The sequence below is a fragment of the Capricornis sumatraensis genome, chromosome 22 (genome assembly GCF_032405125.1).
Source record: "Capricornis sumatraensis isolate serow.1 chromosome 22, serow.2, whole genome shotgun sequence".
In the NCBI taxonomy this organism is placed as follows: Eukaryota; Metazoa; Chordata; class Mammalia; order Artiodactyla; family Bovidae; genus Capricornis; species Capricornis sumatraensis.
Window position 1 is genome coordinate 20,223,380 of NC_091090.1, and position 17,015 is coordinate 20,240,394.

The following is a 17,015-nucleotide window of genomic DNA, read 5'->3' on the forward strand; positions in this document are numbered from 1 at the left end:
GCTCTGGTGATAGCTGGAGACCCCAGCCTTTGAGAACAGCTCTGCCCACTGAAGCCCCCCATCTGCTTCGGTCTGTGTAACAGGTATCTGAGCTAGTGCACCGTCCATGAGATGCAGAAGGAACCGCAGGCCCCCTCCTCGCTGGCCTTGACCATCCCTGTCATACCCTCTTGTCCTGAGCATGTTTTTGCCATTGCTTGAGAGGCAGTTTGGGGACGTGGGGGAAGAAGACACTGGATTCAGGCCTTGGCTCAGCCTTGGGTAAATCTCCTGACCCTCTGGACCCTCGGTTTCCCATCTGTAAAATCAGGACGAAAGGAACGATCTCCCACAATTCTTGTGAGAAGGGGTCTGGGTGCCTGCGGAGACAGTGAACACTGAGAATCAGCTTTGGACCAGACGCTGGGCTGAGGGCCTTAGAAGGGAAGGTCAGGGATGTCGGACCACTGGCTGCCCCCCCTCCCGGAGCACAGCTCCAGGCCCAGCTGAGGGACTGGCATCCAGTAGTGGGTGCTGGGCAGACGGCAGCTGCCTGTGCTGCAGCAGGGAAAAGAGGCCCTGTCCTTGGGGAGCTCCGGGTCTGGGGGGAAATAAACACAACGGCCATCACAGGTGTTGAGGGGAGGCAATATGGTGGCTCCCAGTGAATACCTCAGCTGCTTTTCAGTCCTTGCAGACCCCTGCCCGTCCTGGCTCTGCCTTACACACTAGCCTGGAGGGAGAGGCCTGAACTGGTTTGAGGGCGGGGCATCGCCCCCTCGAGGAAATATGGGGCAATGGGGGCACCTCAGCTACAGTCTGGAGCTGCCCTCGCCTGGGCCTGGGGGGAGGGTGACATTAGGAGGGTCTGCACCCCAACAGGGGTCCCAGGGTCAGCCTCCAGGAAGTTGAGAGGGAGAAGCCGCCCCAGGGCTCGGTGGGGTTATGTAGTCTGGGGACGGGGGTTTTGGGGGGCATCCCTTGCTGGCCCTGCCTGGCAGACCTTCGTGCCTCAGCCCCTCCCCCACGTCTCTCCTCCCTCTCCAGGTCCCGCTAGAGCGACATGATGGTGGAATCCGCCTCGGAGACAATCAGGTCAGCTCCGTCTGGTCAGAACGGCGTGGGCAGCCTCTCTGGGCAGGCCGATGGCGGCGGCGGCGGCAGTAGCGGCGGCGGGGCTGCGGGCCCTGCCGCAGGCGGTGCGGGCAGGGACTCGGCCGTGGGCGCAGACAGCAATGGCGAGATGAGCCCCGCGGAGCTCCTGCACTTCCAGCAGCAACAGGTAGGAGCCGGCACGCCTCCCCAGCCACCTGGGAGGGATGCCGGACCCCTGCTCCTACATCCTGGCTCCCCCAGGGGCCTCCGCTCCCAGCCTAGCTGTCTTACTTTAACCTTCTTGAGAAGGTCCAACCAGCAGGGACAACGCCCCCTCCCTCTAGTGATCACTAAGGCCAAGGGGAGAGCAGCCCTTCAGAAAGGATGGTGTGGCTGGGGGCCCTGAGATCTCTGGGCTTAGGCTCAGAAATGCCCACAAGGGCAGACAGATGGCTGGGCAGCAGGCTCGAGGGGGGTGGATCTTGGGCAGGCAGGCACCTGGGCTCTACTCCTGCATTCTGGCCAAGTTAACAAACAGGGTTGGGGGAGAGAGACCCCGCTGGGTGTCTCCTCTTTGGCCTGGGGGGCTCTGCACACGTTGGGAGCTTTACTTTGTTTGTATTGTAATGCATTCCCCACCTGCACCTCTGCCTCGGGCCCCTGATCCAAGCTGTGAGTCAACTCACAGGCACCGGGGGTCAGCACACCTGGGAGGAGTTCCCGAGCTGCAGGCAGAGGCAGGCCTCTATGTTTAGTGCCTGGACTGGAAACCTCTGTCTGTATCCTCCTCCCTCTTCCCCCTTCATCATTCCCACCCTAAACTGCAGAGTTCAGGAGTCCAAGACCAGCCTCTCTGAGGATCAGGAGGCCTTAGGGTGGGGAGCCTGGTTGGGTTATGACAGAGCAGGGGCCCCAGTTCCCAGCCCCACCCGGGAAAAAGGGAAAATCATGCTTGACAAGTTCAGGAGAACCGGCCCAGCCAGGGCTGGCCTTGGGATGCGCCTTCTCTTATTTGACTTTGGTTCTCAAGTCACTGCTGGTGGCGCTACCCCTGGGGGGCGGTCCTGCACGTGCCTCCCTGCCCTGTGTGCACAGGTGTGTGCCCCCATCACCCTCTTGCTCTCCCCCAGGTTTGCCCTGAGGCTCCTTCTCCCACTTCATAGCCCCTAAGGGGTCCTTTCCCACCGCACTTGAAGCCAGAGGTCAGATTGGAAGCAGCACTGTCAGAAGGCCGACTCTAGAGCTGGTTAGCCAGGACTGACACAGGGAATGAACAAACCCAGGTTCCGTCTCCACCTCTCCTTCCCGGCAGTCCATCTGGGCCAGTCCTGGGTTTCCCTGAGCCTTGGCCTCTTGGCACCCGAAGCACAGGGACTGTTAGGATCAGATGCAATTTGGGTGTGAAATCCTTCCCCCCAGTGACTGATCCATACGGTTGTGAGCAGAATTGAGGACTTTAAAAATCCCTTCCTCTTGCAAACAGTGGGAACTTGAGCAGAAAAGGCCTGTCTCCTTTCTCCAGGGAGATGGTCCTTGGGAGTTCGTTGGCATCTCCCAAGCTTGCCTAAGCAGGTTCCCTGGGGAAGAGACCCACAGAGTCTGTACCATCTATGGGGGACAGAAGGTCAAAGGGCAGAACCCTACCCTTTATCAAAACAATAACAAAACACACCAGGCCAGAGATTTCCAAGGCCACCCATTTTGTGTGGGTGAAGACTTCTCCTATCGCACCTCTAGGCAGACAGAGCTATGAAAATTTGTGAAAGTGGAGGGAAGGCTAGGGGGAAAGTTTCTTTTAAGAAATTATTTAAAGAGAATACTGAGCGCCAGTGAGCAGCAGGATACGCGGGGAGTGGTGTGGGGTGGGGAGAGACGGGACTGTCTGTACTGATCAGGTTTCTGTGTTTCTGTTGCATTCAGGCCGGTGTTTTACCATCTATATTCCACGTTCCAGTTATCCCTGTTTGTTTTGGTGAATATCCCAAAGTCCTGGAAAATCCTATATCTGTTTCACAAATAAACTGGGGTGGAGATTTGGAGGCAGGCAGAGGGAGGGCTGGTTTATCCATTTGCACTCACTACGGGCGTAGTGCCTAGGGCCAAGGAAAATATTTGAGACTTAAAAAAGGTTTTCTTGGCTCCAAACTATGAAAAGAACCCTGCAAAATTAAAATTACAAAATTGTCAATTAAAAGGAAACAGTCTGTGGGCCATCCTTCTGCCTCCAATATATTAGTGAAGCTTTTGGGGGTGGGGCTTCAGGGTAACGATTTCTGGTTACCCCCTCCCCCCCAACAAATGTTTCTGACTCTTTGTTGGGAGAGTGAATGGAGGAAGAGGGCTGGGCCCAGCAAGTGCCTGCTCCCTCTCAACCCCAATCAGGAAGTCCTTGGAGGACAAACAAAAACCATGCCTCTGTTTGATGCTTTGGTTCTTTAATCCCCTTACCTTCTCGGGGAAGTTTGTGTTGTTCTTATTCCCACATCACAGATAAGGGGGCAGCCAGAGGCAGCATTGACTTGTCCAGGTGCCAGGGATGGTAGTTCTCGGTTCTCCTGGCTCCTAGTGTTTCCTCGTGCAGGGCTCAGCTCCTACCACACTTCGCAGTCCCTAAGGCAGCAAGGCCTGGTGCCTACTAGGTGCTAAATAAACCACTGTTGGTGAGTGAATGAGAGCTCTCCACTCTCAGGCTAAAAGCGCTCTTAAACCAACAAAAAGCAGCGCTGGCCGCCGGCTCTAAGTGGCCACTCCAGAGGTTGTGAGTGGGTCTGTGGGTGGCGCCCTGGTCCCTCCTCCTTGTGCCCCCGTGGCGCCTCTTCCTCTGTCCGTCTGTCCATCTGTCGGTTGGTCCCTGCCCCTCTGCTCTGGATAAACAAGCCCTGGAAATGCAGTCTTGGCCTTTGGGAGTAATGAGTTGACAAAGGAGAGAGAGAGATAAACAGGGCGAGTCAGAAGTCAGGCTGGTGACAGGACTTTAGGCTGAAACAAACAGTGCTGAAGAGGGCAGCCACGTCACTCTGGAACAAGAGGCGCCGGTTTCCATGCAACAGCAGGCCGAGAGCTTGTTTAAACAGAGGCGGCCAGGGGGTGGGGGTAGGGGGGCAGGGCTGGGCTGCCCGGCCCTGTCTGACTGGAGAGAGGGTCCCAGTCTGGTCTGGCTGCCTTGCCTCGGTCCAGCAGCCAAGGCCCCAGCTTCCTGCTCCCTCCTCCCAGCCCCTTTTTGGTGAGTGACAGAGCCACACTGCCTCCACTCTGTCCTTGGGGCTTTCACCTGGTCTCCAGTCTCCTGGCGAATCTCCCCTGAGGAGGAGGCAGGGGAGGACTGTGAGCCTTGGAGCGCGCATTCACTCAGCAAACATGCATGGAAGCTCATTTTGCACCCAGCACCCTGCTGGCCCGCTGGGGTTAGTGATCCTGTTAGAGATGCCTTGAACCCAACAGGCGTGCCAGCTGCCCATCAACCCCTGCCTTCCCTCATCAAGCCAAAGTCTTCCTTGGCCCATATTTCCCCTCTAGGGTGGCATTTTTTTCTTTGAAGGTTGCCCTTGCATTTTCTCCTAATCTGACTTCACCTGTATGAACACGTTCCCATTGTGTAGGGCTTTCCCCGGGGTCTCCACAAATATCCCTTGGGCTCTCCAATGAGGGCACAGCCAGGGCTGGGAGAAGTGTGTGGCAGCTCTGGGGAAGTGAGGTGGAGGGCCTGTGGAGGTTTCGGGGGCCAGGCGGGATGCTCGCTGGACTTGGGGCCAGGGGGACTGGGCCAGGCAGGCGGCGGGGTGGGGGGGCGGGCAGCGGGCAGAGCGGCTGGGCTGAAAGGAGTCGGGGCCTCCAGAGCTGCCACTCCTATTGTCCTCTGGTTGCGGGGGTGACAGGTCAGCAAGGGTCATGGGAGGGTTGCCTAGCGTCTGGGAACTCCCACTGCAGTTGCTGTGGCAACCAGGCCAAATCCCACCCTGTTCACATCCTGTGAGGAGATTCAGAATGGTTGGGGGGCTCTGCACATTAATGGGCTTTTACCTCAGCCCCTTCCATAGAGACGGGGCTGGGCAGTGTCAGGGAGTTGGGGGAAGGAAGAATGGAAGAGATTTTCCTTTCCCTCTCCGATCTGGCTCTCGTGGCCCCAGTTCCTGGGGGGATGGGGTGGAAAAGGGGGAGTCTTCGGAGGTGAATTAGCACAGACACCTCACGCGTGCAGTCAGCAGTTGCCTTTCGTCTGCAGGTCTGGGGCCCATTTCTTCAAGTCTTCGCTCCCGCCCCAGATCCCGTGCTTTCATCTCCGGTCCCACACCCTCCAGACTCCCCTTCTCTTTCTGTAGAAAGAATCCTTTCCCAGGAGGTGCTGGGGGCCCCCCCCCCCGAAGGGAGAGTCAGGGCCCACACTCCTCAGAGAGGAGACTTAGAAAATTCACGAGGGGGAGGTCCCAGACTTGCAGACAGCTGCAGGGAGTGTTAGAAACTCCCTGCGTCCCTCCTGCCTGGGAACAGGGGCCAAGTGGGAGGTGGGGCCAGGTAGTAAGGTGATGGGCAGGGTCCTGAGAGGGCCAAACTCCCCTTCTCATACCCCTCCTGGGTAACTAAGCCAAAGGCCCCCCTGTTTTGCATGTCTGCCTCCTGGTCCGACAGGAAAGGAAGTTTCCCTAAGAGGGGAGAGAAAGGTAGAGGAGGGGTGTCCCCAGGCCCCTGCTTCCTCGGGACTAGGAAGGAGACTGCCCACTGTACCCTCAGGTTTCCCTTCTGCTGTGGAATTCTGAGACCCCCTCCTCCCACCCTCCCACCCCCGCCTCTTTCATCTCCCTTTTATACCAGAGTTCTTGTCCTTACTGATAAGGAGTTTGGGGAGAATTGAGGGGGAAGAAGGTGAGTGTTTCCTCTTCTAAGGGTGAAGGACTGAAGCCAGGTGGGCACATCCCAGGACCCCCTCTCAGTGGGTCAGCTAGGTGTTCTCCTGAGGGAGCCCCAGTGGGAGTCGGTGGGAAGGGAACCGTATGCCCCGCGTAGCCCCCACTCCAAACCTCACTCTTAGGGCCCCTGCAGAGTGGCTAGCATGAGGGCAGTGGCTGGGTTCACAGTGGCCCTGAACCCAGACATGGGAGCAGACCCACTTCCAGAGAACTCATTACTGGGACACGTCTCGGAGGGGAAGCGCCACCACCCCGCAACCCTCAGCCCGCAGTGCTTCAGTTCCCTCCGGATGCCACTGTTGGACCTTCCTGGGGAGCTGGTTTTGGCCCCCCCCCCAGAGGCTGCACCCATGCCTCTGGGGCAAGAATGGAGGGGAGGGCCGGCCTCTAGGGAGGGCCTTGCCCTTCTGGGCCGTGGTGGGTTCTTTTGTTAATCATCTTCCTTGGAGGGGTCCCATTCTGAACACACTTGTTGGGGAAGGGGTCCTGAAACTGGGCTGTGTGTCTCCCACCCACGTGGGCCTGCCTGTATCTGCGTTGCTGGTTTTCATTTTAATGGTTCTAATTTGAGAATGTGCCGATGTCATTTTTACGAGGTTGGTGTAAAAAAAATTTACAGCCTTACCCAAAAAGCTTTTTTTTTTTTTTCCAAGGGAAAAAGGTGTAGAATCACTTCGGGGGTTTTATGGTCTCCTCTCCCCCATCCTCCATGCCCCTCCTTCTCTGCGTAATTTCATTTTTATGTCTCTTTGCTGGAGGACAAAGCCTGGCTGGTGGAGAGCCTGGATCTCCCCAGATCAGCACCCTTGGTGGTTGGGACCCCTGACTGCTGACCCTTCTCCCTGTCCCCTTTCCCTCCACACTCTGGTCCCAGAGGACTTGTATTTCAAGGAGTAGACAGAGGTTTCCTGTACCAGTCAACAAGTACTTATTAGGTACCTACTGTTTACTAGCAGTGGGTTAGGTATCTGCTCTCAAAGATTACAGCCGTTCTTGCTTAAAATTCTCCAGCAATTTTTCCTCGAATATAGAATGCAATAAAAAACCAGCATCCCTGTGATCTGGCTGCCACTCATTCCTGAGACTTCCTTGGAAGCTTGGCCACACTGGCCTTTTTGGTTCATAACGCTCCAGCCTTACACCTGCTTCTGGACTCTTGTACCAGCTCCTTCCAGTCGTATATCCGTCCCCTGAAAGAGTAGCCCCCTCCTCCTCAGTGTGTCCTCGGAGGGGTCCTCCCTGGCCGTACAACCTAAGTAACCATCCCACCGTCCTGCACAACATGGCCACCATCACAGCTCGCTTCATTGTGTTACAGCATCTGTCTCATTCTATTAGGATGTGAGCCCAGTTAAAGCAAACACACCATGTCCCCAGTGTCTAGGACAGTGTGGGTGTCCTGCGGGACTTCATAAATACCCCCTGAATTATGGATAAAGGAATCCAAAGTCATGTTCCAGGGGGACAGGTGATCAGGTGATAGGCCTTTCTGGGAGGGCTTTTCAGGTTTGGGGTGGGCTGGCCCCCTAAACACCCTTCTAGGGCCCCTTCCTCTAAATCTAGCCAGCTCTCAGTTGAAACTATCCAGACAGTTGAGATCCCAATTTTGCCAAAATTAGCTAGATCCAAACAAAAGTTTCAGTTTTGTTTATTTTGGCTGCCCTTGGCCACCATTGGAATTAAACCAGAGTTTTAATTCCCGGGGGTCCTCCATCCTGCCTGGCCACCTCCTGGCCGCACTTCCCCTGTTCAGAGCCCATGTCAGGCCCAGGGGATTCAGGTTCTGCTTCAGCTGCTGTGTGACTCTGGGCACTTCACTGCCTGTCTCTGAATTTCCATTTCCTTATCGATAAAGTGAACTACATCAGTGTTTTGCAGATATTTTTGCTGGAATCTGTTGTAAGAAATACCTTTTGTTTGGAGCAGCAGCGCAGTTTTATGAAACAATGCTTATGCTTATGTATTAACTCTGATATTTTCATGTGTGTGTGTATTTTTTCCTTGTTTTTGACCTTCTCAATTGATATTCTATGACCCACCATTAGATCATGGCCAGGCCAGCACTTTGGAAAACACCAGACTAGATAACCCTCTAACCCTCCAGCTCACCAGTTCTGTGATCTGTGTGATTCTGCTCTGCTCTCAAAGTTCAGTCCTTCAAGCTTGTCTTCCTGAGCACCACGTCCTCACACACACATGGACACGCACACGCACACGCACACGCACACAGCAAGGCTGGGACCCCAACGCAGACCTGGAATCCTCTAGCTTGGAGAAAGAACTGGTAAACATCCCTGCACCTGACCTCTGCACAGAGGTCACTAGTCCTTCCCTGAATTCTCCCAGACAGAAATGAGGGTGTGGTCTCATCCCGTAGATGAGAGACCCTTCTGCCCCAGGACTTGTTTTTCTTTTCCTAGCAGCTCCCTGTTGCCCTCCAAGCACTAGCTTCATTCCCCTCCATCCTCATGGCCCTCCCTGGGTGCCATCCGTTATAAACCATTTGTTCCTAATTGTGGAGATCCTGGTAATGACTTCTGAATGGGCAGTGGGGGGAGGAGAGTTTGGCTTCATTAGCGAGACTGAGTTCTTAGGCTTGAGGGGGGAGTGGGGGTGGGTGTAGATGGAAGAGGAGTTGGTTCACAAGTCCTTCTGGTGGCAGTGGGCAAATGATCAGAAGCTGCCTGGGAAGGTAAGAGATTAATAATCACCATCAGAGGAGTTAATGTCCATCCAGGACCTGCTGGGGTCGCACTGTGCTGAGTACTCCATGCACACTGTCTCATGTATTCTTCACAACAAACCTCTGAGCTGACTACAGGGTTATTCCCATTTTACAGAGGAAGAAACTGAGGCTCAGAGCAGGACTTAGCCAAGGTCATTCAGTAGATGGTAGAGCTAGGATTTAGATCCAGATCCCTTTGACCAGGGTTCAGGCACTGAAAGGACCAGTGCTGCCTCCTTGAGAGGAAAACTAGACCTCACTTCCCAAACCACAGAGCTGAGCATTTGGTTTTCAGTCTGAGGGGTGGAGGGAGACGGAAAATAAGCTTGAAAAGGCCAAATGGTTCCCAATTTCCTATTGCTCCCTGAGCCCTCCATGCCTTCTCCCTGGTGGGATTTTTTTTTTTTTTTTGGCTGTACCACGTGTCTTGTGAGATCTTAGTTCCCAGCCCCAGAATCAAACCCTTGCTCCCCTGCAGTGGAAACAGAGTCTTAACCATTGGACCTCCAGGGAATTTCCGACCCTGATGGGATCCTAAACGCCTCTTTCCACCAAAAGCTGTATCTGGGTATCTCTGGCCTGCAGGGAGGGGAAACTGAGCCCACTTTCCTCCTGGGGAGATTGTTTTTTTGGTCTTTTCCCCCCTTTCATCCAGCTGTACCTCCCCTTCACATCTAGACAGCTGCAAGCTCCCAAGACTTCGAGGAAGGCACATTTGTAGGCCTCACCAGACTGTGCATGAGATCACGATGATCTCTCCATGGGGTTGAGGGGGGCTGGGCAGTTGGAGGTGTCTGAACTCCACTTCCTAGCTATGGGACCCTAGGCCTCAATTTCCTTGTCTGTCAAATGAAGCCAGTGACACCTGCCCTGTCTAGCTCAAGGTTGGGAAGCTTCACCCAAATGTAGAAGTGCTTTGAAAACTGCCAGGCCCTGTTCACACGCTGGCTCCTGAGCTCTGTGTCATTCTGGGCCTGCCTTCCCTGTTCAGCCTAGACTCAAGTGCATTTCACAAGGGTGTCTGCCAGGTGCTGGTGACCGGGGCAGGAACCCACAGATCCATTTAACAATGTCTCTGTTTTCAAGGAGGCCAGGACCTGGTTGTCATCAGCGGAGAAGGTGGGGCTGCATTTGTCAAGGTTGGGGGTGGGGAGTGTCATTTCCCACGTGTCTCAGAGGTGGGCAGTCTGCAGTGATGTATCAGGCCCTAGCTGAGGCGGGCAGGATAGACTTACGCCTGTAGTGCCAGGGTGGTGACTGTGAGTCGGATGGGGCTTTAGGAAGTCTCAGACCTACCTGATCCCATGGATGACCACCCTGGGGGAGGACTTCCTGGGCCAAAGGGCCTCTCCTGGCCCGCCCTTCTTCTCCTGGAGCACCACCCCTGGCTAGGGGTCCAGATGGGGGTGAGGATGAAGCAGTATCACAGTGCACTAAGCATAAGTGACCAGGACATCTGGGGAGGGGAGCTTGGGCCTCAAACCCCTGTCCACCCATCATCACCCACTCCTGGGCAGCTGTAGGTGGAACCAGGTCCCTCACTGGGTCAGGTGTTGGGGCTGGGCTGTAAACAAAGTCCATGAAATGAGCATGTGCTGCCCACTGTGGCCTCCCCCATCTCCTCTGTCACCCCTCAATCTTCTCCAAGCCAGTAACGAGGCAAGGGGCCATGAAAGTGAACGAATGAGTAAAGGAGGAATGAATGAAGTGCCTGGAGGAACAAACCCCAAAGGCGCTCCAGCCTCTCTGCCTGCTTACCCCCAACACAGCTTGATTTTCTGTCCCTGGAAGTGGTTTCAAGGTCCTCAGACTTGCTGTCCATTTCTGTTGCCCATTGCGTGGGGGTCGCTATGCTTTCTCCCTTCTCCCTTCACCCTCCTGCTGAGTCCTGGTGAGCCTGCCCTTCCAGACTCCAGTCAGCGCTGCCACCACCCCTGGGCTCTGGCGCCCATCGCCGCTCTGGGACAGTCCATGTTCTGTTTCTCTTGTTTCCCCAGCACCTAGCACAGTCCCAGGCACACCGGAAACCAGAAGAAGGAGTGTGGGGAAAGCTGGGAGGTCAGAGGAGGTGACGCGCTGGCCAGGCCTAGAATCTCACCTGGCCAAACGGGAGGAAAGCTCAGAGTGGTAGGAGTAGGGGAAGTGGAGATGGGGGGGGGGGGGCGGTGTGGTGATGAGGGTCTGCCTCGGAGTTCTCACAGGAATGAGATTGTAAGGCCCTGTCATTTTTTTCCCTGTAAGTCTTGTAATTTCATGCTCCAGGGGCCCACAAAGTAGGAGAGTGGGGAGTGAATTCAACCCCCCCAGGCTACTCCCCCCCACCAGGAGACTGATCAGCGTGCCCCCCACAACTTCCCCTGGAAATCCTTCCCATGCGGCTCCTCTGTTCCTACTAGAGATCTGGGGTGCATCCTCCCCCGACCCTGACCAGCGTCCTCTCTGGGTCACCTGGGCTGCCAGCTCCTGACCCCTGACCTTTCTACCCCATATCTACCTTTGGAGGACATAGAGCATCTGTCTAGCTTGTCTCACTAGACCTGGGGGGTGGTCCCTAGAAATGAGGCACATAGAAGCAGAGACCCTTCCTGATGACAACTCGGCCACTTCCTTTCCTCTCCCCACCCCACACCTCCTCCCACAGCCTCTCGGAGCCCTTGACTCAGGTCAGATTTCTACTTTCTGATGTGTGTCTTGAAGAGAAGCACCCCTGGGCCACTTCTCCAGGCTGAGGTCTGCAGAAAGAAGGGCATGGGGGAGGTCTAGGATCTGAAGCGCTGCTGAGGGCCATGCTAATCTGGATCCCAGTTCTTCCCAGGGACACGTTCCCATAAACACCAGGGTGTGTTTAGATGCTGTCCTAAGGTGAACTAGATTTAAGCCTCCGGGAGGCTCAGCTGTTCAATGAAAGGGCTGCGAAGGGGGTGTGCCTTTACGCTTGGTACACAGTGGGCTCCCTGAGTGTTTGCAGTGGGGGCCAGGGAAGGTATGCATGCATCCATACCCTCTCTTTCAGAGCCGCCTTGGTGGGGCTCAGCTTGCAGTGGGCATGGGAGTGGAAGTCCACATGAGGGTAGACAAGGGTTTGTGTGGGCATATGTGCGAGGGGGCCACAGGTGGATTCATTTAGTAGGTGTGCTGGGGAGAGGCTGGAGGAGGTGACAAAGAGGAAGGTGGAGAGATTCAGAAGGGAAAGGAGCAGATCCTGAGAATGCCAGCTGTGTGCCAAGCACTGGTCCTTTAACACCCCCATCCCCCACGTGTTTCGGAGCTGGGTGGTGGCCCAGGTTTGTAGAGCAGAAGGTCTCGATGCAAGGAGAGGGGATGACTTGCCCATGATCACCCCCCGGGGGTGGTGGGGGCGGTGGCACAGCTGGACTTCACACTCAGGTCTGCCTGATGCCAGAGCCTGCTGTCCATGGCCTGGACACGACCACTCCAGGCCCCGAGAAGGTCCTCGAGGAACCTGGGGACAGACAGACTTTTTGCTTCTGGAATGTGGATTCAAAACTAGTCCTGTACCCCCAGCCTCTGTACCCACTACTGACCTGGAGTGGGAGGGGGTGTGGGTGACGGGCAGGGATGGAGGGCTTGGCAGACCTTACAGAGAACTTCCTGAGCCCTCCCTTCCTACCAGACCTCTCCTGCTCAACCTCCCGCTCACTGCCCATCTGCCCTCCTCCCCTACCCACTGACTGGCCAGAGATGCTCCTCCTGCAAACTATGCACTTCCCATTCCCATGATCGCATGATGCTACCACCTCAGAGTCCAGACTGAGCCACCTTGGCCTCACTGATAGTTCACACTCCCTTCAGGACTTAGTTCAATTCCCCAAGTGCCATGATGTCCTGGGCCCAGACCGCCCTGGACTCGTAAAGCCATGCAGTGCTCAGACCCTCATCCACCCAACTGTGTGCTCTGACTTCAAGTGGATGATATTCCCATGAGCCCTCAGACTGACCACCTAGTAAGACAGATGGCTTGGGAGCCAGGCTTCTTGGCCTCAAATCCTGGCTCCGATGCTTCTGAGTTATGTGATCTTGGGCATATTACTTAACTTCCTGGAGACTCAGTTTTCTTATCTGTAAAATGGGTCTGATAATCCCTACCTCACACCTTCCCAGGAGAGGATCAAATGAGATTGTCCCTGTAAAGTGCCTGACATGTATGTAGTAGATGCTCGACAAATAATCTCTGTTAGTGTTAATACTTTCTCCTGGATCATTGTTTGACCACCCACCCTTCCGTTTGCTCCCCCATTGACACGTGTGTTCTGTGCTCGGTCATGTCCAACTCTTTGGGACCCCATGGACTGCCCTCCAGGCCCTTCTGTCCATGGAATTTTCCGGCAATACTGGAAAATACTGGAGTGGGTTACCATTTCCTACTCCAGGGGGTCTTCACGACCTAGGGATTGAATCCACATTCCCTGCATTGGCAGGCAGATTCTGTACCACTGCCCTCATTGAGTCTCAACAGTTCCAGAGTGAGTCCCTACAGGCTCTGATCCCCAAAGCCTGGTAGCTTCTCTCAGTGACTCCTAGCTTTCTCCACAAGCCCAGGTGGACCCCGTGACCCTCTTGTTGTAGCCACGTGTTCTGGGAAACAAACTCATTCAGGACAATGCAGATAGTGGAGCGCAGTTTATTACACCGGCGGGCCCAAGGCAGAGTCTCCTCTTAGCCAAGGACCCCGACCAGCATTTGTGAAAATCTTTTATACCCCGTGTGTATGTGTCTGAACCCACCACTCCAAATTCCTTGAGACTTACATAAACCAAGGAAAATACAATCCCCAAAACCCCATCATTCACATGCTATGTGCTCATGTGCTCAAACAAACAATTAGCCAATAATCAATAAACCCGAGGTTACACTCCGATAGATACAGAAAAATGTATGGCCTGTCTGGAGGAAGGGGTGATCTAGTGTATGGTTTCTCTCAGGCGATGAGTAACCTAGTTACGCTCTTCAAGGTTCCCCTGTCTGGAGGGGGCCTTATCCTTCTGTTGTTGTTTTCATAGGCTCTAAACAAAGAGTTCAGAGTCCATTGGAAAGGTGGCCGAGCATGATCAGCATGAACAGGCCTAAGATGGAGTCAGGCCCTATGAATTCCTTCTTCACTTTCATTCCCACGACCTTCCACGTGAACCTGACCTCCTCCCCTTCATTCTCTCCAAATGTCCCCTAGAGCTGCTGGAACACTGATGCACCCCTGTCTTGCAGGCTCTCCAGGTGGCCCGGCAGTTCCTGCTGCAGCAGGCCTCGGGCCTCAGCTCCCCAGGGAACAACGACAGCAAACAGTCGGCCTCTGCTGTGCAGGTGAGGAGGACACCGACCGGACTGGGCTGGGCTGGTCGGGGTAGACCGGACACCGAGGGAGGGGAGGACCCGCTGGAGAAGTGCTCTGGCCCATCCCCAGTGCCAGAGAGTGGGCAACTTCCCAGTGGGAGCCACAGTCACTGCCGGGTGGGTGGAGAAACGCTGCCCTCCCATCTGCACCTGACCTTCCCCCCCAAGCCAGTCGGCTCAGAGTCAGTCTGATTCAGCCCTCCTCTTCTGCATCTCTCTGCCCACCGCCTCTGGTCTCTCCCCAGCACTTCTGGGTCACTCAGCCTGTCCCTCCTCTCCCCAGCTCTCTCACTCGCTGAGGCCACCACACCCAGCCCTCCCCCTACCTCGTCTCTCACCCACCAACCCTCTGTCTCCCCACGTTTCCTGTCTCTTGATGTCTCTCTGTCTCTTTTGTTTTCCTTTGCACAATCTGCCCTTTTTTCCCCCTCTCCCTTCCCCCCAGTGTGCTGGCCCATCTGGCCGGCTGGGGGAGGGGAGATGGGGTGGGGGGCGGGGGTAAGCCAGGCCTTCTGTTTACCTTTTGTGTCACAAAGAACTTGGGAGAATTGCAGTCTGAGTCGGGGTGGGTCACAGCTCCGTGGGCAGCCCACCCCCCTCCCCATCGCCGGCCCAGCCACCAAGCTTCCTCGCTCTCCCCACCCCTCTTTGCTGGGAGGGGAGGGCACTCCGAATTGGGGAGAGGATTAAGCGGGGCTTTGAAAGGAAGTTTATCTAAGGGAGGAAGGGTGAGCAAAGCTGGAGCCTTGGGGGGTGGGGTGCTGAGGGAAGGAAGGGGGGACAAGAAGGGCAGGGCAGGGATGGGGTACTGGGTGCCTGGACAAGGACCCAGGCCTAGGTTTTGTCCTGGGGCTCTGAACGCAGATCTGTGTTTTATGTAAGTGCAGTCAAGAAGTTAAAGGTGCCAGACAGTGGCCCTCTTCTAAAAGCCTCCAATCCAATGAGACATCTCTCAGGGGGAGGAGCCGGGCACAGAGGGGTAGTGGCCTCGGCGGGGGAGGGGAGGACAGAATCCGGAGAGCTAATGGGAATGAAGTATAAGGGTCTCCTGTCTCCTGTAGTGTCAAAACTGGGTCTGTTTAAACTAGGGAATGCACCCCCCCCCCCCCGCCACCACCATCCCCCCCCCCACCCCCCCCACCCCCCCCCGGCCATCTGCCTGCAACGCAAGAGACCTGGGTTCAATCCCCGGGTCAAGAAGATCCCCTGGAGAAGGGAATGGCTACCCACTCCAGTATTCTTGCCTGGAGAATCACACGGACAGAGAAGCCTCATGGGCTCTAATCCATGGGATTGCAAAGAGTTGGACACAACTAAGTGACTAACACTTTCATTCTCCACCCCCCCTCCCGCCCCCATATACTCCTTGGGTCTGAAGTAGCCCTCAGGCTACTGTACTGAGTCTGTTCTGAGTTTTCTCCCCTAGGCCCAGCCTACTGCTTTTAGAATAGCTTGCATGCTCAGTCATGTCCGACTCTTTGCTACCCCATGGACTGTAGCCCGCCAGGCTCCTCTCTCCAAGGGATTTTTCAAGCAAGAATACTGGAGTGGGTTGCCGTTTCCTCCTCCAGGGGATCTTCCCAACTTAGAGATCTGAACCCAGGTCCCCTGTGGCTCCTGCATTTGCAAGTGGAGTCTTTACGCTGTGCCACCTGGGAAGCCCCTGGTCCAGCCAATACCACCTTCTAAAATCAGGGAGGAGTCAGCTGGGGAACGGTTGGAATGTTCCCCAATCCAGAGAGGGTCTGTTGACCCAGTAAGAGGAAGGAGCTGGATGGTAGTTGGAAGGACCGAGAAAAGAAGGGACGCTGTGGAATCCTCCTTAGGAAACCACCCCCACCGCCAACAGTGAGAGAGGTCATTCAACAAACACTCAGTACTTCCTAAACTGACAACATTTACACGGTGCTTACCATGGGGCAGACACAGGTAGTTTACAAATATCATCCCATTTTATCTTCACCATCCTAGGAGACAGATGCTGTTATTAGCTCCGTTTTGCAGATGAAGCCACTCAGGCCCAGAGAGGTTAAGAAACATGGTCAAAGACACACAGCTAACAAGGGGCCAAGCCAGGATTTGAAGCCAAACAACTAGCTCCAGAACACACACTTTCCTGCCTGCATTGTGATGTTGTCACGTGCTTAGCACAGTAGTGAACCAGAGTCCCCGGTACAGAGGCGTGGCCTGATGGTTCTCTGGGAGATGGGGGTTCTTAGGGTCATGTCTGAACTTCTCCAGGAGCCTGGGGTCCCAGCCAATGATCCTCCTCCTCCAAACCTGGACACCCTCCTTGCCTCTCCTCCTCATGCTCAGGTTCAGTTTTCAAGGAAGTGGGGCTTCTGACCCCAAGTGAGGTCCAGGGCCTGGAAACAGCTTTTCTGTGATCTCACGGCTGGTGGGAGGACCCGGGAGAGTGCATTATGTCAATCTGGAGTTTGAATAAGGTGAGTCAGGTAGCTCAGTGGCAGCCGCTTTCCCAGTAGTCCCCAACTCAAGGCAGGATCAACTGCCCGCTCACCCCCAAGCTGTGTTCACCACCCCTCTCTCAGAGCCAGCTTCACAAGAGTTTCTAATGCCAGGTTAGGTCTCCAGCTGCAGCCTAGAGATTGCTTGGTTTGGGTCTGGGCCCCAGGCAGGGAGAGTCACTCACAGAAGGCAGTACAGGTAGCTAGGAGTTTCTTCAGAAGGGTGGTTGGGGCAGCCCCTTAGCTAAGCCAGCCACTGTCTCATCTTCTCAGCCCCCTTGCTATTCCTTGAAGTTCTTCTTGGTGTCTCACCACCATCTTTCTTGCTGCAGCTCCAGCCAGGAATGAGAACTACTCTCTGGTTATTCTCAAGGGTTATTTGCAACCTTGGCCTAGTCTCCCCACTCACCCATTTAAAAGAGGTTGAGTTTGGGTCCTTGATTCTGGCACCAAATTGTATCCATTTCAGCCTCCAAATGAGCTTCTTCTGTGTCA

At 55.2% G+C, this 17,015-nt stretch overlaps 1 protein-coding gene across 6 annotated transcripts in view; it reads left to right on the forward strand.

Annotated features, from left to right (window-relative positions):
- The first annotated feature begins 1,042 nt into the window (after positions 1-1,042).
- The window catches only part of FOXP4 (forkhead box P4), a 33,835-nt gene continuing 17,862 nt past the window's right edge, over positions 1,043-17,015 (forward strand). For 4 of the 6 annotated variants that reach the window (XM_068960985.1, XM_068960988.1, XM_068960989.1 and 1 more), the window contains exons 1-2: positions 1,043-1,261; positions 13,927-14,022. In XM_068960985.1, the coding sequence (XP_068817086.1) occupies positions 1,043-1,261; positions 13,927-14,022 (315 nt within the window). The remainder of the gene's footprint in view (positions 1,262-13,926; positions 14,023-17,015) is intronic. The other 2 variants (XM_068960990.1, XM_068960991.1) reach the window with 1 other exon arrangement.